At 40.6% G+C, this 25,469-nt stretch overlaps 1 protein-coding gene and 2 long non-coding RNA genes across 7 annotated transcripts in view; 2 read left to right on the top strand and 1 right to left on the bottom strand.

Moving 5' to 3' along the window:
* Positions 1-8,927, bottom strand: part of RAB3GAP2 (RAB3 GTPase activating non-catalytic protein subunit 2) — a 100,211-nt gene extending 91,284 nt beyond the window's left edge. For 3 of the 4 annotated variants that reach the window (XR_012025736.1, XM_072814446.1, XM_072814447.1), the window contains exon 1: positions 8,682-8,925. Coding sequence is in view for 3 of the 4 variants with exons in the window: in XM_072814446.1 (XP_072670547.1) it covers positions 8,682-8,796 (115 nt within the window). In the remaining variant the exon portion in view is untranslated. Of the gene's footprint in view, positions 1-8,681 lie in introns of all 4 variants that reach the window. The other variant, XM_072814448.1, reaches the window with a different exon arrangement.
* Positions 8,928-9,057: 130 nt separating this feature from the next.
* Positions 9,058-15,153, top strand: LOC140626694 (uncharacterized). Its single transcript, XR_012025737.1, has 2 exons — positions 9,058-9,539; positions 14,978-15,153. It is a non-coding gene; the product is annotated as an uncharacterized lncRNA (long non-coding RNA).
* Positions 15,154-16,547: 1,394 nt separating this feature from the next.
* LOC140626695 (uncharacterized) lies at positions 16,548-25,197 on the top strand. Of its 2 annotated transcripts, none has more exons than XR_012025738.1 (3): positions 16,548-16,679; positions 21,727-21,813; positions 25,058-25,197. It is a non-coding gene; the product is annotated as an uncharacterized lncRNA (long non-coding RNA). The 2 variants fall into 2 exon arrangements; XR_012025739.1 differs by lacking the exon at positions 16,548-16,679 and adding an exon at positions 17,944-18,033.
* The last annotated feature ends 272 nt before the right edge of the window (positions 25,198-25,469 follow it).

Raw genomic sequence — 25,469 nt, 5'->3', positions numbered from 1 at the left:
GCAACACTCAAACTAGTAACACAGAGTGTCAACAAATACATGTGTAAAGAGGCATTTCTGTTTACCATAGATAGGAATGAACCTGACCAATTTTTAGATTTATCTGGCAACTGTAACCAGCATTTAAAATGTGAATTTCGGGATCCCTGGGTGGCACAGCAGTTTGGCGCCTGCCTTTGGCCCAGGGCGCGATCCTGGAGACCCGGGATCGAATCCCACATCGGGCTCTCGGTGCATGGAGCCTGCTTCTCCCTCTGCCTATGTCTCTGCCTCTCTCTCTCTGTGACTATCATAAATAAATAAAAAAATAAAAATTAAAAAAAAATCTCTTTAAAAAAAATAATAAATAAATAAAATGTGAATTTCTATTATTCAGCAATTCTAATTCTAGAAAAGTACATATAGAAACACCAACATCCTACATAAAGACATGCATAAGGATGCTTACTGCAGCATTTTCTTATAGCAAAAATTTTGGAAATAATCTAAATGTTCGTTGATAGAACAGTTAAATATAGCCTGGTGGAGTCTTCACTGGAACACTGTGCAGCCATTAGAAAAAATTGCTATAGAGTTGCATATACAAACTTGGAAAGATGTTGACATTATATAATTAAGTATACCAAAAAAAAGTTCCAGAATATATATTTTACAAAATGGGACAATATAAAATTAAAAATAAATACCCAAGCAGCAGGTCTGTATGTTTATTGTCTAAGCAGAAAGTCTCAGAAGATTCTCACCACAGCAGCACAACAGAAAGAACTTTCTTTGGTGATGGAACTGTTCTATATCTGTGCTGTCCAGTAAGGTATCCATTAGGCATATGTAGTCATTGAGCACTTGAAAAGTAGCTAGTATGACTAAAGAACTGAATTTATTTCCTCTATGAACATAGGTGTGCAAATATCCCTGATACATTGCTTTCAGCTCTTTTGGATATATACCCAGAAATGAGGTTGCTGGATTATACAGTAATTCTTTTTTTTTTTTAGGAAATTCCATACTGTTTTGCATAGCAGTTACACCATTTTACAATTCTACCAACAGTATAGAGCTCCAATTTCTTCACATCCTTGCCACCAGTTATTTTTTTAATAATAGCCATCATAATGGATATGAAGTGATCTCTCATTATGGTTTTGATTTGCATTTCTCTTATGATAACTGATATTGACCATCTATTCACGGTTTATGATCATTTCTATGACATCTTTGGAAAATGTCTATTCAAGTCCTTTGCCCAGATTTAAATCAGTTTATTTTACTATTGAGCTGTAGCTCAGTTCAGCACTTTATATATCGTGGATACTAGTCCTTTATCAGATACATGATTTACAAATATTTTCTCCCATTCTGTAGGTTGCCTTTTTACTGTTGATCCTATCCTTTGATTCACAGAAATTTTAAAGTTTGATATACTCCCATTTGCCTGTTTTTGCTTTCATTGCCTATACTTTGTGTTATAGCCAAGAACTAGTTATGAAGTCCAATGTCATGAAGCTTCCCCCTATGTTTTCTTCTAAGCATTTACAATTTTAGGTGTTACGTTTAAGTCTTTAATCCATTTTGAGTTAATTTTTGTATATAAGACGAAGGTCCAAATTCATTCTTTTGTTTATGGATATGTAGTTTTCCCAATACCATTTGCTGAAGAAACTGCCCTTTTTCCCCACTGAGTGGTCTTGGTACTCTTGTCAAAGATCATTTAACCATATATGCAAAGGTTTATTTCCAGACTCTAGCCTACTGGTCTATTTGTCTTTATGCCAGTACCAGTTCGATTACTTGGATTTGATGGATTACTGCAGTTTTTGTAATGTTTGAAATCAAGACGTATGAGTCCTCCAACTTTTTTTTTTTTCAAAATTGCTTTCACTATTCAGATACCAAGTCTCATTTTTCATGTGTGTTATGACAAAAAAAAAAAAAAAAGGTTGGGAATGACTGAGACTTATAAAATATTATCTTCAAACTTTTTGTTTATATACACCCCAAGAGGTTTTCAATGGTATGTATCCCTTGCACAAATGTCATTTCTGATGTACAATAAACATTGACAATTTAATATAAATGTATACATCCTTTTAAATTTATTCACATTTTACATATAACGGAATGATAGACACCATGTTAAAAAATTGTTCTCTAAAAGTAATTTTAATAAATCCTCTTTTCTCCATAAATTCTTATTTCCATTCCATTTCCTCCAGAGTGCTACTCTAATGTAATATTAATATATTTTTATGATTAATCCAAAAATTTCTCTGCAAAAACATGAAATGAGAAAAGTTTTCCTGTAATAACTCCACATATTAAAATGTTTCTTCTTGGGACGCCTGGGTAGTTCAGCGGTTGAGCCTTTGGCTCAGGGTGTGATCCTGGAGTCCCAAGATCAAGTCCCACATTGGGCTTCCTGCATGGGGCCTGCTTTTCCCTCTGCCTATGTCTCTTCCTCTCTCTCTGTCTGTCTCTCATGAATAAATAAAACCTTTTAAAAAAAACGCTTTTTCTTGAGCTATTATAATTATTATTAGAAGTTGATAACTGAGAATAACATACATATATCACAAATTTTGATGACTATTAAACATAAATAGCAAAAATTATTTGGAAATGTCCCAATGAGATGGATTGGGGAGTTCATAGTCCCTTGAGTAAAAGAGAAGTTTTTGTTTTTTTTTAAACACCTTGGAATAATAATATTCAGAATGTATGAAAGGTGAGCCTTTATTTAGTAAAGTGCAAGGAGGGCAGGATAGAAAAGTAGGTACTTTCATAAAAGTATTTGTAAATTAACCTACTTAAAACTATCTGTTCCCAAGTAACCCTTAGGCAAATTTCCATGCAACTCCAAAATACTCTTAATTTCCATCTGACAACCCTGCTACTGTATAAAATTTAAGTTCCTGACAATCCCTGCAGCTTCACCCCTTATCGTACCCCACTCTCACAATTTTCTACTTGCAGTTTTCTAAACCCCATCTGTTCATATCCCTTGCCTGACCACTTTCTCTCCACCTGACAAGCATCTATTAAACAATTAAGACAAAAAAAACCAATTAAGACTTAGTGAAGATGACATTTTCTCTAAGACAACTCCCCGAGTCCCCCATGTAGAATAAACATTCCTTCCATCTCTGTCATGTGCCAAATTATAGGACAACACTTTTAATGCTCCTTTTACATACTTATTTCCTTTATTGACTGAATGTTCCTTGAGGATAGGGACCTATTTTATTCACCCTTTAAGACTACTTTGTGCCTAGTACATAGGAAGTACTCATCAAACATTAGCTCCATGAAAAAATTAAAGACTACTCATGTCTCAATTTCCTCATGACAAATTTTATCTGTGAGAGCCTCTTCCAATCTTAAATTGCTAATAAAATCCACTAAATCCATAAATTTCTGGAAATTCCTATAAACGTTCTACTTTCAGATTATGTCTTTTCTCCCAGTAGGATCTCAAACAAGAGAAAGGATTTTTCATGAAGCCTTTAAAAAAATGGATATTTTATGCCATTTGTATTATCCCATCATGTAAAGTTGACCCCATGACTTTAGGTTACCCTAAAAAGCACACTTTGCTCAGTGATTGTATAAAAATATGACTTTAATTGATGACTCCAATGTAATTCCCTGCATGCTTTATCTTCAGTCTTTCTAGTAAAAGAGGCAAGAAGGAAAGTTGTCTTACTTGTTTAGTATGTCACTAGGAAATTATTTTATTACCAGGTAAATTACAGGATCCACAATATTGTAATATCCAAATTACCTCCAAATATTCTGATTCTCCCTCTCGTACATGTATTTCTTTTTTTGTCCAACTCAATTTTAAATATCAGAAAGTTCTGGTTAAAACTCCAGTCTCGCTGGAGATTATGACACTGTAGTTTATGTGCGGACCCCTAATACTACCCACCTCTGAAATTTCAAAATATGAGACCAAATATTTTGTCTGAAATAGCATCTGTTGAGTAGAAACAATTATTAATAGTTATCACTAGTGTAAACATTGGAAAATAGTAGGGTTCAAGATCTCTTTTAAAGCCACAGAAAATAGGGCAGCCCCGGTGGCGCAGCGGCTTGGCGCCGCCTGCAGCCCGGGGTGTGATCCTGGAGACCCGGGATCGAGTCCCGCGTCAGGCTCCCTGCGTACAGCCTGCTTCTCTCTCTGCCTGTGTCTCTGCCTCTCTTTCGCTCTCTCTGAATAAATAAATAAATAAATCTTTAAAAAAAAAAAATAAAAAAAATAAAGCCACAGAAAATAGATTCATTTCATAATTGAGGATACAAAGTAACAAAGTCATAATGTTATTCTCTGACAATTCAAATGTGGAAGACAGTAGTATTGAGTTCTGGGTCCCCAGGTACCAGGTATCATTAGGTCTATGCCAGCTGTCCATATTAAAATAAAAGAATTATTAAACTAATAAGCCTTCCAGATTATCATTATTGTTGCTTTGGTTTTATATATCCTCTAGAAATGAGCTAAGAAATTAAAACTATATAAGCTAGGAATATAAAATGTTCTCATGAATTGTTTCCCAATAATCATTTATAACAAATAAAGTGAAGCCAAGCAAGGCCAAACACCATCAACAGGTTAAGGCAGGTCCCACCTGCTCAGTTCAGGTTGGATGGTGTTAAGGCAGGTCCCACCTGCTCAGTTCAGGTTGGATGGTGTTAAGGCAGGTCCCACCTGCTCAGTTCAGGTTGGATGGTGTTAAGGCAGGTCCCACCTGCTCAGTTCAGGTTGGATGGTGTTAAGGCAGGTCCCACCTGCTCAGTTCAGGTTGTCTTTTTTTTTTTTTTTTTAATTTTTATTTATTTATGATAGTTACAGAGAGAGAGAGAGGCAGAGACACAGGCAGAGGGAGAAACAGGCTCCATGCACCGGGAGCCCGACGTGGGATTCGATCCCGGGTCTCCAGGATCGCGCCCTGGGCCAAAGGCAGGCGCCAAACCGCTGCGCCACCCAGGGATCCCAGTTCAGGTTGTCTTAATGAAGAGCTCTTTACAATACCTGGTGCTTTGTTTGCGGGGTGGAGGCAGGGAGAAAGACCTGCAGCAATTATGGAAATCCGTAGCCCTAGTCATCCCAAGAATTCCAACAAAATTATCAACAGTAGGACGGCATATTTTGATTATCTTTACTTGTAAATGAAAGCACTATTTTAGCTGTAAAATATCAGTTTGGCAAAGGGGCTCCCTGGTTAAGATGTTCTTTCTCCATTTATTTTCTACTTGAATTGATGATAGCCCCAATAACGCTAACATACACAAACCTCAGAATTTGAATTAAAAGGGTGATAAATTAAATCACACTTGTAAACCTATAAGCATATTGCAAATAATCCAGATGCTTGGTGGTATGACTACGTATCTCCAACTGCCTGGATTGAGCTCCTATTGTTAGACTAGCCTTCACTGTGTGACCTTGAACAATTATTCAACCTGTATGTGCCTAAATTTTAGCAGCTATAATTACGTCATACACTATGGTATGCACTGGCCACATCCGGCTATTGACACACTTGGCAGATTTTAATTAATTTAAGCTCAAATTAAGTAAAATTAAAAATTCAGTTCCTTAGTAGCACTTGTTACATTTCAAGGGCTCAACAACCAGATGTGGCTAGAGGCTACCATACTGGATAGCACAGACCTAGTAATAAAAATAAGACAATATGGCTGGGAGTAACGAATGTGATCAAGGGAGCAGGAACAACTATGTTAGATTAGGTGATCAGAAAAGGCCTCCATGAGATGTTGGCATTTGAGGGGAGACTCGACTAACAAGATGCAGCTAGAATGCAAAGATCTGCATACAGCATCCAAAGCAGAGATAAGAGCAAGGGCAAAGGCCTCAAACACAAATAAGCCTGACTGGTTTAACAACAAACTGTGTGTGAAGCACAAAAAATAAGGGGAGAGTAGTATGAGTTGCAAGAAGTGGCAGGAGGCAGGACCTCAAGGGCCTTTAAAACAATATAAGAACTTTGGAACTTCTATTAAGTGCAATACAGAGAGTTATAAAGGGGCATGTTATGACCTAAATTGCCTTTATTTTTTTTTTAATTTTTATTTATTTATGATAGTCACACAGAGAGAAAAAGAGAGAGGCAGAGACACAGGCAGAGGGAGAAGCAGGCTCCATGCACCGGGAGCCTGATGCGGGATTCGATCCCGGGTCTCCAGGATCGCGCCCTGGGCCAAAGGCAGGCGCCAAACCACTGCGCCACCCGGGATCCCATGTTATGACCTAAATTGCCTTTAAATGTTCATTCCGTTTTTGAGAAATAATTACAAGAAACCAAGAGTGGAGGCTGGAAGATCTATATAAGAAGGCCTGGTGCCATTGCCCATGTAAACGAAGAGCAGGGGAGTGGCAGGGGGATAGAGAAAACCTGTTGTTTCCTCTACATCCTCTGTCCTATATCTATTATCCTTCACACCTGGCTCCTTGAAAAAGTCAACTTTTTTTTTTATCTCCTCAATAGCTTGTAAATATGCTTTCTGCCTCCACCAATGCACAGAGACTGTCCTAAGGCCCCAGTCACCTCCACTTTCCTAAAACCAGTGGGCACTTTTGCACCCTTACCTCAGCTGCATCTGCAGCTACTGACCGCTCTTCCCCTTCATCAAATCCTCTCCTTTCTCCACTCCTGGGCATTGCTCTCACCTGGTTTTCCTCTTTCTCAGGCTTCTTCCCATTAACCTCTACACGATTCTTATACACCAGGCTCCTCTAAGGGTGCATAACCAGTACTCACTTCTCTGCATAATCTTTGAGACTGAACTGACACTTTTGGCTGGCAACTCCCAAACACACACCTCTGGCTGGGGATCCTTACTAAGTTTTAGACCTCTAGGTCTAGTGTTTGACTGGACCCCTCACTTTGACATACCACAAACATCTCACATGCAAAAGGGTCCAAATATCTCCTTCACCCTCTCTCATTAAACACCCTTGCCCAAGCCAAAGGCATTCTCAACTCTCTCACTCATCAGCTAGGACCCATCACCAGATCTTCACGAGGTCCTGTACAGATTCTATCTCCTTGATAGCTTTCCAACCCATCTCTTCCTCTCAAGTCCTGCTGAAGCTACCCGAGTTCCGGCTCACGTCGCTTTTTGAGGGACTGCAACACCCTCCCCCCCTCCAATTTCCCTGCTTCCCATCTCACCACACCGCGACCAAAGTACCTAACAGGTATCCAAACACTTTGATGAATAGAAGTACAAACCTGCCCATGTCCTTTCTCTGCTGAGAAGCCTTTCTAAGACATCCCACTGCTTCCACAGGCTTCTTGTGATCAAACACCTTTATAGCCGCAGCTCTCCCACATCCTCCTCTTCAGCCAAGCGGCAATTCTTAGTTTTCTAAATGTCACGTCATCTCAGGCCTCTCTTCCTCGGCACATTCTATCACGTGTCCCCGTGTATCTAACCAACCACTACTTCAAAGGTGGGCTTGAGTATTGCCACTGCAAGGAGTGTCTGCTAGTGCCAGATACGTATACATATATGTACAGGTGTGTATATACACACATATATATGTATGTATATATACCTACGTGTGCATATGCGTATGCATGCATATACATGTGTATGTGTGTGCATATATACATATATATGTGTGTATATATATGTGTGTATATATATCACACGGAATGGTCGCTGTTAATTTGTCCCAGTAAACTTTAGCTCCATGAGGGCAGAGACCACCAACCTCATTTGATCTGCAGCCCTACTTGATGGGCACAGATTTGGGGTCTTCTACTCACAGGGCACGGAGCATATCCGGTGGACCTCTCCTCACCATCCCGCTACAGCACAAAACGACAGCACCGTACCACAGAACCGAGTATCCTTCAGGTGGGAGATGCGAAGAAGAAACCAATAAACTGCACAACGCACACCCCTTCCACAGGGGAAATGTGGAAGATTCTGAGAAACTAAGCCATATCTCATACAGCAGACTTGGGGGGTTTGATGCTACCTGGGCTGGGGCTTGTTTAACACGCTTTTGATGATAATCACAGGTGGCAGGCGTCTCGTCTCCCTAAAGGAAATCAACTTTTCCGGGCCCTCGCACCGTAATTTTGGTTCCTGCTCTAGATTCGCGCTCACTTCCTGGCAGGTTTTCCTTATTTGGGAGACGCTTACTCACCACCTCAGGAGTCACTCAATTGTCAATCGTTTATTCTGTACATCTGCATGGAGGGGGGGGGGAGGGGAAGGGGCTGGAAGACGGGAGACCGGGCGGTGAGCAACACTTTCTCGGGAGGGAGGGCGACACAAGGCCCCAGTCCCAGGCTCGGAGCGGGGAGGCGGAGGCTGCACCGGGGGCAGCGCTGACAGCTGGCAAGGCTCGGGAGCGAGGATGCGACCGCGGGGCCGGCGGGCCGGAGCGGGGCGGGGGGAGGGGCGGGGAGCGGGGTCGGCAGAGGCGACCGGAAGCGCGGCGCGGTTCTGACCCGAGGGCGAGCGGCTGAGGAGAAGGCTGGGCGACAGGAGGACGACACGGACGCCGCCAGGGCGGACGGAGCCGTAGGACGAGGAGGGCCGGGGATCCCCGCGCGGGGGGACGAGGGGCCCCGCGCCCGCCGAGCAGCGGCCGCGGCGGGGCGGGGCGGGGCGGGGGACGGGAGCGGCAGGCGGGGGGCACTTACTGGGGTCCCTCCGCACGGCGCCGCTGGGGGTCTCCTCCCGCAGGTGAGGGAAGAGGAAGTCCCGGGCGGCCTGGAGGTCCTGGAAGTAGCAGAACTGGACAATGGAGCAAGCCATGGCTCCGGGAACCCCGGCCGGGCGCCCACCTCGCCTCACCTCACCGCGCCCTGCCGCTGCCCCCCCGCCGCCCCTCGGCTCCCACAGCCGAGCCCGCACTGCCTCTCGCCGCGCAGGGGCGGGGACTCCAAACCGGAAGCTGTCAGCGCGCGCCGGCCCGCCGCCCCGAGGAGCTGCGCACGCGCGGGCCGACCCAGGCGCCCCCGGGGGGGCGGGGCGGGGCGGGCGGGGCTCGAGTCACGTGGCCGGCGGCGGCCGCCGGGGGAGCCCGCGTCGACGTGGAGGCTGCGCGCCTGCACCCGGGAACGAGCCCTGATCGTCGTTCTGGCTTTGAGCCGCGGGTGACCTCATGGGACGTCGTGCACGCCAGCCCTGGAGTCGTTTGGCGCGGTCCTGCTGCTCGGGAGACGGAGCCCGGTTACGGAGTCGCGCAAGCATCGGAGTTTGCAGCGGTGACGTCCTCGTCTGGAAATGAGCTCCGGTCGGACCGACTCCTCCCTGCTCCCGCTGTGAATCCCCGTAGTACTCTGCACGCCCCGCTGTAGTACGCGGTGTGCTGCGGTGTCTTCAGGTCTTCGACGTTCAGTTGGCTTCTCATTCATGCCGACGTTCTTGCCTCCATTCAGCAACTGTTGGTTGCTGGTGTTTCCTGCGCCCGCCGCGCGAGGCGCTGAGTACGAAGCAGAGAATAAAAGAGACGAGATACTTTGTTCCCACGGAGCCAGAATGTCAGGAGCAGACAGGTAGTAAGCGGCTAATTACTCCTCTCTTTTAGCTGAAATCGTTGACAATGCCAGGAAGGGAAGAAGTACAGAGTGTTGAGACCGGACGAGACAGGGGACCCTTACCTGGTGGCGTTTTTTTTTGTTGGGGTGCAGGTGGAGGGCTGCCACTGCCAGAATCAGGAACGGGCTCTGCTGTAGACACCTGGGGGTCGGGACCTCGTTCAACTCCTCTTTACGTCCCCACTATCCAGCCTTAGGACCTGGCAGGTCCTGCTTCGTAAATAGTTACCGAAGGAGTAAATGGAACGGAGTGTCTACCTAAAGTCAATAGAGTGGCCCGCTTCTTTTACAAGGCACTTTATTTAAAAAAAAAAAAAAAAAGATTTTATTTATTTGTTCATGAGAGATAGAGAGAGAGAGAGGCAGAGACACAGGCAGAGGGAGAAGCAGGCCCCATGCAGGGAGCCCCACGTGGGACTCGATCCCCGGTCTTCAGGATCACACCCTGGGCTGAAGGCAGGTGCTCAACCGCTGTACCACCCAGGTGTCCCTAGCACTCTATATTCTATAAAGTATTTCTCTGTACATTGGTTGGGTAGTCACAATGCCATCTTGAAACACTGTGTCTCATCTCACTTTTTAATTTTTTTTTTAAGATTTTAATTTATTCATGAGAGACACGCAGAGAGAGAGAGAGAGAGGCAGGAGAAGCAGATGGGTACTCATCCCAGGACCTCAGGATCACGACCTGGGCTAAAGGCAGACGCTCAACCACTGAGCCACCCAGGTGCCCCTCTCGTTTCTTTTTTTTTTTTTTTTGCCCCTCTCGTTTCTTAAATAGATTTACCTAAGTGTCACCGAGAAGACTTGAAGTACATTTACATTATTTTTTCTAAAACCAAAAGGGAATGATTTTAATGTTAGCGCAAAGCACCGTAGGCGCTCCCATGCTTCCCGAAACCACTTCCCAAAGTCATCATCCACTTTGTATGACAGAAAATGGGAGGAAAATTAGTGGAGGGCAAATAGATGAAGTCCAGAGCATTCATGTCTGTCAGGCCTCTGTACACACGGAGTCCTAATGATATAATTTAGTGCCCAGGTTCCTACTCCATTAATTCCTTTTTCTAGAGTAGACTGGTTTTCACAAATTAGATGATCTCTGTTATCAGGTTAACAGGGATCACCTGTAAAATACATGGTTGGATTAAATGTGCTATAAAGTTCCTTAAGCGTCAGTGACCTATAATTCTGTGATGCAAGCTTGCAGAAAAGGCAAGCTTTCGATGCTTCTGTTTCCTATCCAGAAAAAAAAAATGCATGCTTCCTCAGATCATCCCGTCCTGGTAATTAAACCCCCAAAATATGGCACCAGTACCAAACTAGAATAAGGTTTAAATTTATATTCCTAGCTTTAGAGGGTGAACAAAGAACACGTGATACTTTTTGGAAGGATACAATGTCGTTCCCTGAAAACCATTCAAGTTCCTATTCAGGTAAATGCATTTTGTGGAAGAAACTGCCCTCGGCTGATTCAGCTGGCCTTTGTTCTGCCGTGAGGCATTCATATATCTCCTGTGTTGTGGCCATTGAATTTCATTACTGCAGGGTTTCAATGGCGAAGTCCCTGACTTCCTTCCAAGTGGTATTGAAAAGGCTCATTCATGAGTGTTTTGAAGGACTTTAGATACCCTTCACAGAAATTACAACACTTTCATGAACTGAACTCTTCCCCCAGGAAGTTGTAAAGCTGCAGGGAGATGCCTCTGGAGCTCTGCTGCCATGGTTTCTGAGAGTGTGGGAGGGTTGTGTTAGACAGTGAACATCACTAACCACACAGTCACAAGGAAGCACATTGCAGAAAATGTGCGGGCTTTACACGTCCCAGAATAGATCCTGTCTCTCTGAGGTATGAGTTCGGAAGCTGGGAAAAGCACCAAAATAATCCAAATTTTGTGACCAAAATAATCACAGGGGGTGCTAAATGAACTCCCTAGAATCCATTATTGTGAGAGCGCTGGTAACTGTTGTTAAGAGAGAGGTGCTTCCTGAACATGGTCAGCAGCAGGTCCTTGCCCATCTTTAACAGCAGCCTGAATCTGCAAGTGCTGGGATCCAGGATGGGAGGCAAAGCATAAAGGAAAGAGTAGTGGTCCTGGAGTCGGGAGACCGTGGGTCTATCTCAGAGAGACCACAAATAAATCACATGAACTTGGGCAATGCATGTCATCTTCCAGGGCCTTTGTGTTTTCATCGACAAAATGAAGAGAATGGACTCTAAAGTCTGTCTCAGGGATGCGTGGTTCTCATAAGCTGAGAGGGAAAAGGTCTCAGAGTTGGAGTTGCTTAGAAGGAGGAATTTAGGTAGGTGCCCCAATAAGAGGCATGGGTGGATAGGAGTGAATGTGAGAGCACTGAGCATCTCTTAAGTGGAATGAAGGAGAGCGGGGAATGATGATAAATGGACACTGAAAGCTTACCTCCTTGTGCAGAAGGCCACTCTTGAACTGAAGCGTGAGCAGAAGCTAGGGCTAAACTAGTTTTTACTCAATAAACATCTGCAGCAGAAAACATCTTATTATACTGAAGGTGATGTGAGCATAGTGAGGTGATAAGCACCAGGCCTCCAGAGACTTCCTACCTAACCGGGAAACAACCACAAATGACTCTAACAAAAAGCAGAGTGTGATGACTGATGTGGATGACTTTTGGTACTCCTAAAGGGCTGTGGCAGAAAAAAGGAGAAATCAAGTTTGATTGGTAGGCTTGTCCTGTGGAAACGGAGTGGTGAGGAAGAGGTATGAAAGCTGATAAACAGATTGTTCCAGATTATGGGGAATCTCAACGTCCCCATACTACAATCTGAATTTTATTCTATATACAAGGGGTAGCCAATTGAAGATATTTTTAGAAGAGGTAGGACATGATGAGTAGCAGTATGTGGCATGGTTAAAGAGAGAAACCACCTCAAGATCGCATTAAAATATTCTAAATGAGAAATAGTGACGGTGGAAAGTCAATTCAGCTCTAGAGGCCAAATCAGTGGATTTTTAGTATATGATTAGATACAGGGAGTAGGGAGGGAAGATGAGAGGCAAAATGACTGATGTTCAAGCGTATTGTTTGGGCAGCCTGGGTGGCTCAGTCTTTAAGGGTCTGCCTTCAGCTCAGGATGTGATCCTGGAGTCCTGGGATCGAATCCCACATCAGGTTCCCTGCATGGAGCCTGCTTCTCACTCTGCCTGTGTCTGTGTGTGTCTCTTATAAATAAATAAAATCTTTTCTTTTTTTTTTTTTAAAGTACATTGTGTAAAGAACTATGGAGATGGCAGTGGCATGTCAGCCACCAAAAGAGAACCTCCTAGGAATGGATTTGGGGGCCAACAGGAATTGGATGAATGCAGTATTGGATTGTTAAATTTGTAGTGCCTATGGAAGAGCTATGTTTAAAAAAAAAAAAGTGGTTTTTTTTTTGTGGTTTTTTGTTTTTTGTTTTTTGTTTTTTTTAAATAAGCAGAAGTTAGAAATACAGGATTAGAGAGTCCTGAGATAGACCTACCAATGGAAGCCATCTGCAGAAGTTAAACTGAAGGACGGGGATTAAAAGTGCCACTGGACTCCGCGGGGAGAGAAAGATTGGTAGCCCAGGAAACAACCTAGAAGAGCTGCTTTTTAAAGGGCAATAGAGGAAGAGCTCTAGTAAAGCAGACTGGAAAAAACAAAGAAGTAAACCATATATAGTAGGACTATGTCACAGAGGCTAAGGGAGGCAGAAGAAAATTTCGTGACCAGATGATTTTATTGTGTTGAGTTCAATAAAGAATTTGAAGGGAGTGAAAGCTAAGAAGAGGTGATTGCATTTAGGGGGTAGGAAGTCACCAGTGATTATCCAGCTTATAGAACAGCAAACTCTGTTTCCTTGGCAGAGATTACCAACTTCAGAGGTAGCTTATTTTTCTAACAGCCACAGGGGCTTAGTTACTTCATCTCTTTGTCTCTAACTCTGGCTAAAGGAGAAACTTTTTATAGAGAAAAAGCAGCTTTCTTTTTACTGGGATTTAACAATTATGGAAAGAAGAACCAACTTCACTAAGCTTTAAGTGTTCTATTGCTTGTTTGAATGTAAGGAAAGATACTTCTGTTTTCAGTATTTTCCAATATTTACATTGGGCCAAAATCTACCTTATAATGGCATAAGAGAAGATATTAACATAGTTAGCTAAAAAAGGTAGGTACTGGTGCACCTGGGTGGCTCAGTGGTTGAGCGTCTGCCTTCTGCTCAGGTCATGATCCCAGGGTCCTGGGATCAAGTCCCACATCAGGCTCCCTGCAGGGAGCCTACTTCTACCTCTGCTTATGTCTCTGACTCTCTATCTCTCACTTTCTCTCTCTCTCTCTCTCTCTCTCATGAATAAATAAAGTCTTTTTTAAAAATGTAGGTACCATAATGTTTTTAAATCTCGCTCTTCGTGTGTGTATCATTCATAACTTTTTAAAGATAAAATTGGCATATAATGTTAGTTTCAGGTGTACAATAGGGTGACTCAATATTTGTGTATGTTGCACAATGATCATTTCTTTTTTTATTCTTTTATTTTTTTCACAATGATCATTTCAAGTCTAGTTCATATCTGTCATGATACATAGTTTTTTTCTTGTGATAAGAACTTTTAAGATCTACTCCCTTATCAACATTCAAATAAGCAACACAGTATTATTAACTATAGTCATGATGCTGTGTATTACATTCCCCTGACTTACTTATTTTATGAACAGAGGTTTTACTTTTTGACCTTTTCACCCATTTCGCTCACACCCCACACACCTCCCATCTCTGGCAGCCACCAATCTGTTATCTCTCTGTGAGCTTGATTTTGTTTTTGTTTTAATTCCATCTATAAGTTTCCATCTTCTTGACCCTAATGCATTTAGGACTTGCCTGCTAAATAAGCGACCATCTTTATTTTTTTTTAAGGTTTTATTTATTTATTCATGAGACGCAGAGAGAGAGGCAGAGACATAGGCAGAGAGAGAAGCAGGCTCCATGCGGGGAGACCGATGTGGGACTCAGTCCCAGGACTACATGATCACGCCCTGAGCTGAAGGCAGGTGCTCAACTGCTGAGTCATGCAGGCGTCCTGCCACCATCTTTAAAACAATGAGAATGGGCATTTGTGGAAAAGATTATCCATTTCCTTTTTTCTCTTTTCTGAGAGAACTATTATTGGAGCAACTAAATGCCGAGATTTAAAAACAAATCTCTCTGGTTCCTCAGTCTGGTCCTCAGACTCCCCAATCTCTCTGGACTCTGAATGTATCCATATGACTGAATTCTGGCCAATGAGATGGAGCACAAATTGTTGGAAGGAAATTCCAGAAAGTTTACCTGAAAGAGGAACAAACAGCTAAGAAAACCCCTTTTGGTCTTTCCTTCTCCTTTTCTGTTTCTTTCATAGGATGTGACATTATGGCTGTAACTCCAGCACCAATTTCAGACAAATGAAGAGACCTCAACTATGGCTGAGCATGAGGATAGGAGCTTGGGTCTCTGTTTTGTGAAGCCACTGTGTCATGCTTAAACAGCCACATCTGGATTTCTTTTACATGAGAAAATAAATCTTTATGTGTTTCAGCTACGTTATTTTGGGTTTTCTGTTATTGTAGCAGAACCTAATTTTGACACAGTACGACCTAAATAACCAAGAGGAACTCTTCATGAAGGAAGCTTGTTCTGTCCCATATGCCTTATTTAAATAAAAACATTTTCATTTCTCTGAGACTCTTTTTCATTAGAAGAGTTCAGAAGACATTAGACCGACTACCTGGACATTTTGAGTTGTTTAAATACTCTTGGTTTCATTTGGGCATGAAAAATATATCTTAGATGACCAAATATTTCTTGTTTTTTTGGTTTTTTTTTTTGTTTTTTTTTTTGTTTTTTTTTTGGCACAACTGGAACAATTCCTTAAAAGGTTCTATGAAATAAAGAAATATCCCCAGGGTTATTGAGTAGCTGAGTTAAAAGTTCCAACCAGTGATTTTCATAAGGGAAAAACAAGAGCGGGTCAACAAAAGGACAAATCGTTGGAAGGACCTGGTACCCTAAGTCCAGGGACCTGGGACCCCAAACCCAGAAAGCCATCACATTGGGATTTATGAACTCAGCTGAGACTGACATCTTTCTTCACTGGACTTTCCCAACCCTGACTCACCCTTTCCTTACAGGTTTCCCAAATCTTAGGTTCAATGAAGCAGCATCCTCCCGGCCCCTTCCCTCCCCTTTGATCACTTTGTAACTAGATATTTTACTAGCTTCTTCTTAGCTTTCTCCTCTGCTCCAGTTCCTTCTTCAAAGTTGCTGTTATTCCAGGCCCCTTTCTTTCTGTTAATAGTATTTCTTCTTCTGTTGGTGGATCATTTAATAACAAAAAGACTAAAAATATCCTTGGGGCGCCTGGCTGGCTCAGTCAGTAGAGCTCAAGGCCGACGTGGGAGGTAGAGATTACTTAATACATAAAAGGCTTTCCAAATTAAAAAATTAAATCAGAGCGCCTGGATGGTTCAGTGGGTTAAGCGTCCGACTCTTGGTTTGCTCAGGTCATGATCTCAAGGTCATTAGATCAAGCCCCACATTGGGCTCCTTGCTCAGCAACATGTCTGCTGGAGAGTCTCTTTCTCTCTTCCTCTGCCCCTTCCCCTCTCACACAACACGTTCTCTCTCAAATTATCTAATTAATTAATAAATTAAATTAAAATATTTTTTCTCCCCTTGTTCATCAGCCAGTCACCAAATTCTACTGATTTAGGGTCCAAAATTTCTCTCAGATTGAGCCCTCTTGTTTCCATCCTCATCTCCATCTCCGGAATCCAGACCTTCATGGCCACTTGCCTGAACTGTTTTTATAGCCCTCTGATTCCTCTTCCTTCTGATTCTGGTGCCTTCCCTCCCCAATCATTCTACACATTGCTGCCAGAATTATCTTCCTGACAGTGTGACTTCTGTAAATCTTTGATACAGTGTCACTTGTTTAATGTGTTCATTTAAGGGCCATCTTATAGGTGCTCATTAGGTACTAGGAGTAACTGGAGGCCCTGTGGACATAAATATAAAGAAGACCCAGTGCTGATGGAGATGGTGGCTTACCAAGACATAAACAGGTAAAAATGCGACAAAGGTGCACAGCCGGAGATGATACCACAGCTTTGGGATTTGGAAAAGTATATTTGTAGGTAACATCTGAGCTGAGTCTTAAGAGCAAAATAGGTTTTAGCTGGCTGATGATGGTGGAAAGGGAGAAGGGAGGAAGTAACCTGAGCAAAGGAAACATCACCAAAGGCTTGGGAGCAGCAATGACGTGTGTGTACAGAGAAACACAAGAAGCTGTTTCTAGAAGGTGAAGTGTGACACCATGGTCAGAGGCAAATCCAGAGAGGTGGACTGTGTGAACTTAAATGTCCACAGATTTCATTTCCTCCAGAAATTCAGGGCTAATCAATATTGCTTAGTTCACTTAAAGGTGAGAAAGGTCTCCTTTTGTTTATCTTCATGAATACCACTTTTCACATCTTGTCTGCAGTCTAAAGGGCTGCAGGGAGGGGACAGGATTTTGTAGGTTGGGAATCACAATGTGTTAAACCGGCCTAGCTCCACCTGACCTGCTTGACGATTCCCACTAGAAGCTAGATTTGTGTTGTATGTTGGCTTTCTGTTCCTCGTTGGTAAAGCTTTCCCAAACTACTAGAGTTCATGGTTGAGGAACTTCCCCTTACGTGTTCAGTGAAGCATTCCCCTCTTTCAGGTCCTTCCATTTCTCCTCCTTACATTTACTGGCATTAGGAGACCCAGTGTCTCATTCTTCTTGATGTAGTTTTGTTCCATTAGGTGTTGTCAGTGAGAAACATCCTTCCAGCAGCCACTGATTTGATTGATACTTGCATCTTTCAAATCTTTTTACAAATCCAATCCTTACCACTATCCTAATTAGTTGAGTATTTTGATCTCAGCCATGCTCCATTCTTCTCTTGCTTACACGAAATGGCACCTGGAAGATTTGAGGCCATTCAGGACTATAGACCTGCATAGAAGTATGCTGGAACATTCTAAAGTAGTTAATTACTGAACACCTGCTATATGCTGCTCCTTTACCCGGTACACTTTGAAATCCTTTAAAACTCAGCTCAGTTCTCACCTCCTTGGTGAAAGACCTGATTTCCTCAGGCAAAAATCAGTCTCTTTGAACCCCATAGCTTTTTATCTGCCTATCTATTATAAAGCGTAGCACATTGCATTATATGGTTAACTGTTTGCATTTCTGTCTCCCCCACTAGATGGTGATGTCCTCAAGGGCAGGGATTATGACCTGTTTACCTTTGTGACATTCATTTATTCACTCATTCAATACATTTAAAAAAGTACCTACTAGGTATCAGGAGCTAAACACACACACACAACTCATACTCAGTACACAACAGAGACATGTCTATGCTAGTAGATAATAGACTCCAATGAGAGGTAAATAAACAGGCAATTATAACTCCGTTTTGAAAATGCAATGTTGAACATACAGAGGAGCACATAAAAAGGGCACCTCACTTTAAGAATCAGAGAAGGCTTCCTGGAGGAAGTATCCTCTAAACTGAGGTCAGAAAGATTGAGTAGGTGTTAGATATAAAGTGGATGGAGGATAGGATGGGAACAAGGAGGGCAAAGTATTCCGAGGCACACAGGAAATAGCTCAAAACCCAAGAGGAGAAGACATAGTGTATGCTGAGATTGAATATCCTGTAGCCTGTCTAGAGCTAAGAGGAAAATGTCAAGGCTGGAGATGTAAAGGGGGCAATATCATAACAGACTCAAAGATAGGTACTACAGTTTATTAAAATTTGTTTCTTTCTCCAGTGCCTCGCAAAGTACTTGACTAATAAGTAGCTGGCTAATAAACATCTGTGGAAGAGAGGGAGAAAGAAGGAATGGCTCAGCACTCCAGTGGGTGGTATATAAATGACATGAAATGCAGATCCTGTCTGCCCTCAGGGCTATTGAGAGACAAGACATATCTGTCAAAATATGTAAATAAAAACGGGCCCCTTTGATTGAATACCAAAAGAGAGCAATGCAGGCAAACATGGTTAACTCTGGAGAGATTGCTGTCACCAGGACTTGTCAGGGAAGCCTGCATCAAGAGGATGAGGTCTGAACTACATCTGTAAGATAAGTATGGTTTAAGCAGGAAGAAATGAAAAAACAGATTTTGACATTTTACTTCATGGAGGTGAGAGGCAAGGTGAAGGAGGAAGAGAATCCCTTTTAAACTATTCTTGGTTCCTCTTCCTATCAACTTCTGTTTAATGAAGAGGTGTTTTGAGAACATCAGCATGTTTGCTAGAGAGATCTGACTGCATAGAGCATGAGACTCTGTCTAGAAAGACCTGTTCATGGAATCAGAGCCCAAGAGACTCATGTTCATACACTTGACCCAAAGTGAATATACTCTTTAGTATGGATGTATGTTCTGAAAAAAAAAAAAAAAAAGCAGTACAGAAATACAAAATATGTTCAGTGTTAATTGTTCAACTAAAATAAAACCATTTTCCAAAAAGGATCAATTTTGCTTTACAAAAGAAACCAATACCCTACAAATTTGAAGCAATAATTAACCAAGAAAATTCTAGAGCAACAAGTCTGTGGATAGTTTCTTGAGCCCGTGTAATGGAATTTAACTTCTACTATCCTGGCTAAGTCTTCTATTAGCTGTGCTGGCATTTTTGCCTGTTGTCTTATAAACGCATTCCAGTTACAGCTTGCATATCACAATTGGATATCTTTGATTTTTTTCCCCAATTTTAGTGCAGGAAGTAATTTTCTGTCAATGTAATGGTTTATATGTTATGAAATTAAAACTTATTTTCTCCTCATTTCTTTTCTGTTAAGCTTTAAAAAATTTCAGCATTCTTTTTCAGTCTTTGCTATTGTTTGCAACACTCCCAAATTTAGAATAATCCTTAAATTTTCTTATTGAGCATTTTTCCTCCTCCTCTCTTAGAAAATCCTTAAATTTTTGCCCATCACATTCATGCTTTTTATTTATAGACTGTGACTTAAAAGTGTGAGTTCACTGTAGAATTTCAAAATGTACTTGTAGACAAATATACTGACCAGATTTATTATTTCCCTGCACATCCTTCTCTTAAGCAGGCTAGCCATACTGTTATATATTGCTTTATAATAATTTTAGCAGTTTTAAATCCTCCTGCCCAAGTCCATTTGAATTAATACTGAAAATAAAATTTTATAAGATATGATCATGAGATAAATTTTTTTTAAGATTTTTATTTATTTATTCATGAGAGACACAGAGAGAGAGAGAGTCAAAGACAGGCAGAGGGAGAAGCAGGCTCCATGCAGGGAGCCCAATGCGGGACTGGATCCCGGGTCTCCAGGATCATGCCCTGGATTGAAGGTGGCGCTAAACCGCTGAGCCACCCGGGCTGCCTGCCCCCCAAATTTTTTTAATCATTAGTTAACATTTACTAACAGTGGTGTGTTGTACTCAAGCTGCTTTCTACTAGCGAGCCAGAGCTGATTAGAGTAAACTTGGAAGAAATTTGTAAACCATTGCTTTCAGCTTAGTGTCTTAAAATCTGCCACAATGAGAATTTGTACACCAGAGAAATCAGCAAACCCTACAAATTGGGATTTACTTTTTCTACCTCTACCAAAATCACTTGTTAGACTATATTTCACTGAATCTAAGATGTTGTTGCTTAAAAGCTGGACAATTATTTTATACATCACAAAGAATAAGAAACATTGTCAGTTAGACTATAACATAACCTTTTTTTTTTTTTTTGGTAAAGTGTATTTCCCTTTCAAAGGTATTAAAATGTGGAAAAATATATCTTAGAATCAATGATATATGACAATGAGGTCTCACATATTTTCTACAATTAGAACATGAGACAAAGAAATTTCCTCAGTAGGCTCTGTCTATTGTGGAAATCGTAGTCTGGGGGATTTTGGACTGAATCAATACAAAAGAGATCTTTTTGGAATTATTTGATTACCTTCTTACCTAAATACTGTTACACTCTTAGTTTGTTTCTAATCTTTTGGAATAATGCACACATTTTCTTTTAAAAAAATGCAGCTAGCCTCATACTTTTCTATGATATTGTCAATAGTATTTTAAATGAATTAATTTCTTGACAATAACACTTGCATCTATACTTCAGTCTGCTAGTCAATTTATATAAAAATTATAACATGTTTATTACTGATTTCTTTTTTTAAAAGGTATATTTATTTGAGAGAGAGAGAGCACGAGTGCATAGGGAGGGGTAGAGGAAGAGGGAGGGAGAAATTTTAGCAGACTCCTCACTGAGCTCAGGGCCCGACAGGGGACTTGATCTCAGGACCCTGAGATCAAGACCTGAGCTGAAACCAAGAGTCTGACGCGCAACCAATTGCACCACCCAGGGGCCCCACTAATGATTTATTTCTTAATAATCACGCCCTTCCTCTCCTGCTGAGTTGCTTCTGAACTTAAAGGTTAATGAAACTGAAGCACATTTTAAAACTTTCTATGTGAGCCATGATAAGTTCTCTGTTCTTAACAGAAAAACAGTAACATGGAACTACATATATGGTTGTCTCTCTTGCCAGTTAGGTTATTTATATCTTATCAGAAAAAAGCCATTGTATTGATATATCTACCTGCTACTTAACAGGGCGAAACTTAATTGTGACATTGTAGGAAACCAATGATCAGGGAGTGTATAAATTACTCATTCACTAAACTCAAAATACAAATGGCCAGCAGATAATTTATGGTGACGATGTAAATGGCAAAAATGCTAGGAGATAACAAGCACTGGTTTTTAAAAGATCAAACATCAAAGCAAACTGCAGTGTTGAATCCATTTTGAAAACCACTTATTCTGAATAAATGTTATGTTTGAAAAGACAAAGAGCTGGATAATCACTTGTGAGCAGGAAAATAAATCATTTGTTGTTATAGAATTTGAAAAATCAACGCTATGACTTTTAGATTGTCCAGTAATTTCCTTTGCAGCTAGTAATTTTTAAAACATAGCTACAAAACAGTTTTGCTATTCCTACCGAATACTTGATGAGTGATGATTTATATAGAAAAGGAGTAAAAGCAAGGAGTGTTTCTTACGGAATTTATGCTTTGTGTAACTCTAGGAGTCTCACACATCATATGTGCTTTCACCATGAAGATAAGGAAACTATTTGCCAACCCTCATTTAATCCGAAAGTAGACTCTGTGTGGTATGTATCATAAGTGTCAATTATTAAAATTACTATCATTTATGTTGCTATGAAATGAATATAGATTTTATGTGTGGAAATGAGCCACCTGCATTTTATTTTTTAAAAACAGGTGTAATCTCATCTTGCATTTTACTAATTTAGCCATGTACCATGAATCCTTGAGCATCTGCTGTCATTCTATTTCCCTTTATCTATTCTGTTTCTCTCTCCATCTTCCATCATCACTGCATCTTCATACACTGTGTACTCTCTGAGTGCATGACTCTGTAGTATATGCAGCCATTCTTGCTAAATTATATTTCCTAAAAAATACTTACCCTTTGGAGAACAATATATTTTGTAAGGTATGACATTAAGCTCTGTAAACCTGACAAAATCCATTTTGAGATTTTTTTTTCCTAAAGAAATTAAATTTCAAAAGTGCTGAGATGTTAAGCAATGAATAAAACAAGGGAATAAATAATTCACTAATGTATTAATAAATATTTCAGTGCTGAATGGAGTCCTGGTTAATGCATGTTAATATCTTAGTAAGTGAAATTCTTTGAATGTTTTATATGTTACAACTTAAACTATTTAATATTACTAGTCATGGATCTGTAGATAAAATATTTAACAAAAGTCAGTAATGAATATGAAAAGGACACTTTACAGGTGTTTTAATAAATGAACTCCATAATAGTATAAGACATTCAAAGGCAAAGGTATGTATTTATCATCCTCTAAATCTGATTTTGTTGTTTTTACTTAAAATAGATTGTCGGGGTGAATTCTGAACACAAATATTAAGAGGCTCATTGCTATTTCAATGAGCTTATAGCCTCTCTTTATATTACATTTTTGTCCCTGAAATGTTGTCTTCAGAGATTTTTAAAGAATTTTTTTAAAAGATTTTATTTATTTATTTATTCATGAGAGACACAGAGAGGCAGAGACACAGGCAGAAGGAGAGGCAGGCTCAATTCAGGGAGCCCGATGTGGGACTCGATCTCAGCACTCCATGATCATGCCCTAGGCCGAAGGCAGACGCTCAACTGCTGAGCCACCCAGGTGTCCCAGATGGATTTTTTTTTCCAGATGGATTTTTTAAAATACGAATTTTATTTTTACTACTTCAGCCTTAAGCAGTGCATTTTTAATAATTTGACATTATCCTGTAGGATGAAGAGTTTATTAGGGCTGCCAACTGCAAACTGTCCCTCTGATCAATGCACTGCACGTTAGTGATACTGCACACATGCTCACATTCAACGAGTTAAGTCTCTTAAACTCACAAACCTTTGTGTGCACAGAAGAATATAATTTTAGAAAGTGTTTTCTGGCAGGGCACTTTTGACATTTTGGCCCTGATAACTCCTTGTTGTGGAGACTGCCCTGTCCTGTATACTGTAGGATACTTAGAAATATCCTGGCCTTTTTTTTTTTTTTCTCTAAATTCAATGGCCAACATAGAATACATCATTAGTTTCAAATGTAGAGTTCAGTAACTCATCAGTTGCATATAATACCCAGTGCTCATCACATCCCATGCCCTCCTTAATACCCATCACCCAGTTATCCCATTTCCCCACCCACTTCCCCTCCAGTAACTCTCAGTTTCTCCCTATAGTTAAGAGGAAATATCCTGACTTTTGTATGCTACATGCCAGGAACTGTTCCTGTTCCTGTCCCACATTGTGATGACTAAATATATCTCCAAACATTGCCAAATGACCCCTAGGAAACAAAATCATCCCTTGTTGAGAACCACTGATTTTACAGTAATATGTTTTCTGGAAGGAAGTTAGGAATCATAACATAAAGTATCAAAAGTCCTTTACTATAACAGAAAGTGGCTAGTAATCTATAATGATTATTCCTGTAAAATCAACTTTATTGAAATGTATATTACATAGATTTTAATTGTACAGTTTGATGAGTTTTAACAAATATGTACATCCATGTTGCCTTGGCCTAGTCGAGATATAGAATGTTTCCAGGGTGCCTGGCTGGCTCAGTCCATGGAGCTTGTGAGTTTTGATCTCACAGTCGTGAGTTTGAGCCCCATATTGGGCATAGAGATTACTTTAAAATGTATAATATATATAGAGAGAACATTTCCATCATCTTAGAGAGTTTCATTTTGCTGCTTTGCTGTCAATCCTGGCCTGCACTAATCCAAGCCCTGGCCCAGAACAGCACTGACTTCTATAGTAATAAGGTAGTTTTGGCTGTTCTAGAACTTCCTATAAATGGAATAAAAAAGTATACACTCTTTTGTGTCTGACCTCTTTCACTCAACTAAATCTCTGTGAGATTTATCAATATTGTTGTATATATCAGAAATTTGTTCATTTTTATATCCATTTGGTTATATCCAATCTGTTTATTCACTCACCTGTTAATGGACTTGAGGTTGTTTTCAGTTTGGGTCTATCACAAACAAAACTTTTTTTGAACATTCATGTACAAGCCTTTGTGTAGACATATATTTTTTATATCTTTTAGGTAAACACCTAAAACTGGCATTGCCATATCAGAAGATAGTTGTATTATTACATTTAGAGACAGATGGTTATACCATTTTACACTCTTACCAAGAACACCTGAGAGTTCCAGTTGTTACACATTATCATGAACACTTGGTATTGTCAGTCATTTTAATTTTAGCTGTTTTCATGATTCTGTAGCGATATCTCGTCATGATTTTATTTTGCTTTTTTCCTGATAACTAATGAAGTTGAGTGTATTTTTATGGGCTGATAAGCCATCCATGCATCTTCCTTTGTGAAGTGTTTGCTTAAGGCTTTTACACATTTTCCAATTGGGTTACTTTCTTATTGAGTTATGAAGAGTTCTTTATATTCTGGATACAAGCACTTCGTCATATGTGTGTATGGATATATATGTATATATATGTATGTACACATATATACAGTGAATACTTTATCTGGTCTCAGACTTTCTGAGACAGAACCACTATAAAGATTGCATTTAAAGGATCTCATTATTTGAAATAAGTCCTTCTGAGATTATTTTTATAAAGCAAACACCTAAACACAGGTTTATTCTATTTTCATATAAATGGTTCTTAAAGTTTGCATAATCCTAAATCATAGTAGTTACACATAAAAAAACTCCACTCATTCCTTAACACAACTACTAACAATTCTGTAATTGTAAATAATCAAAAATCTAAAAAGCAACACTTACTTTATCAAATGTTCTGAGGTGTTTCTCCTTTTTTTTTTTTTTTTTTTAGATTTTTTGAAAATTTATTTATTTGTGAGAGACAGAAGGAGGCAGAGACACACAGGCAGAGAGAGAAGCAGGCTCCATGCAGGGAGCCTGATGCAGGACTCGATCCCAGGACTCCAGGATCACACCCGGGCCGAAGGCTGGCACTCAACCGCTGAGCCATCCAGGTGTCCCTGAGCTGCTTCTCTTGAAGAGATGTATATGTCTATGGCTCAATGTTAGGTAACTCGATAAACTGATATTAAGACGGTGGGGAGGAGTGATATAATCTCTGTAGTATAATATTATGTATATAATATAGTATAGTATTATATATACATATATTTTATGTATATACATATAAAATGTGAAGATATGATGATAATGTTGATGATGATGGAGAAAAAGCAGAAAATTCTTGCTATTCTTTAGAATTT

Source organism: Canis lupus, chromosome 38 (assembly GCF_048164855.1).
Source record: "Canis lupus baileyi chromosome 38, mCanLup2.hap1, whole genome shotgun sequence".
Taxonomy (NCBI): Eukaryota; Metazoa; Chordata; class Mammalia; order Carnivora; family Canidae; genus Canis; species Canis lupus.
This window is presented reverse-complemented; position numbering and strand designations above follow the sequence as displayed.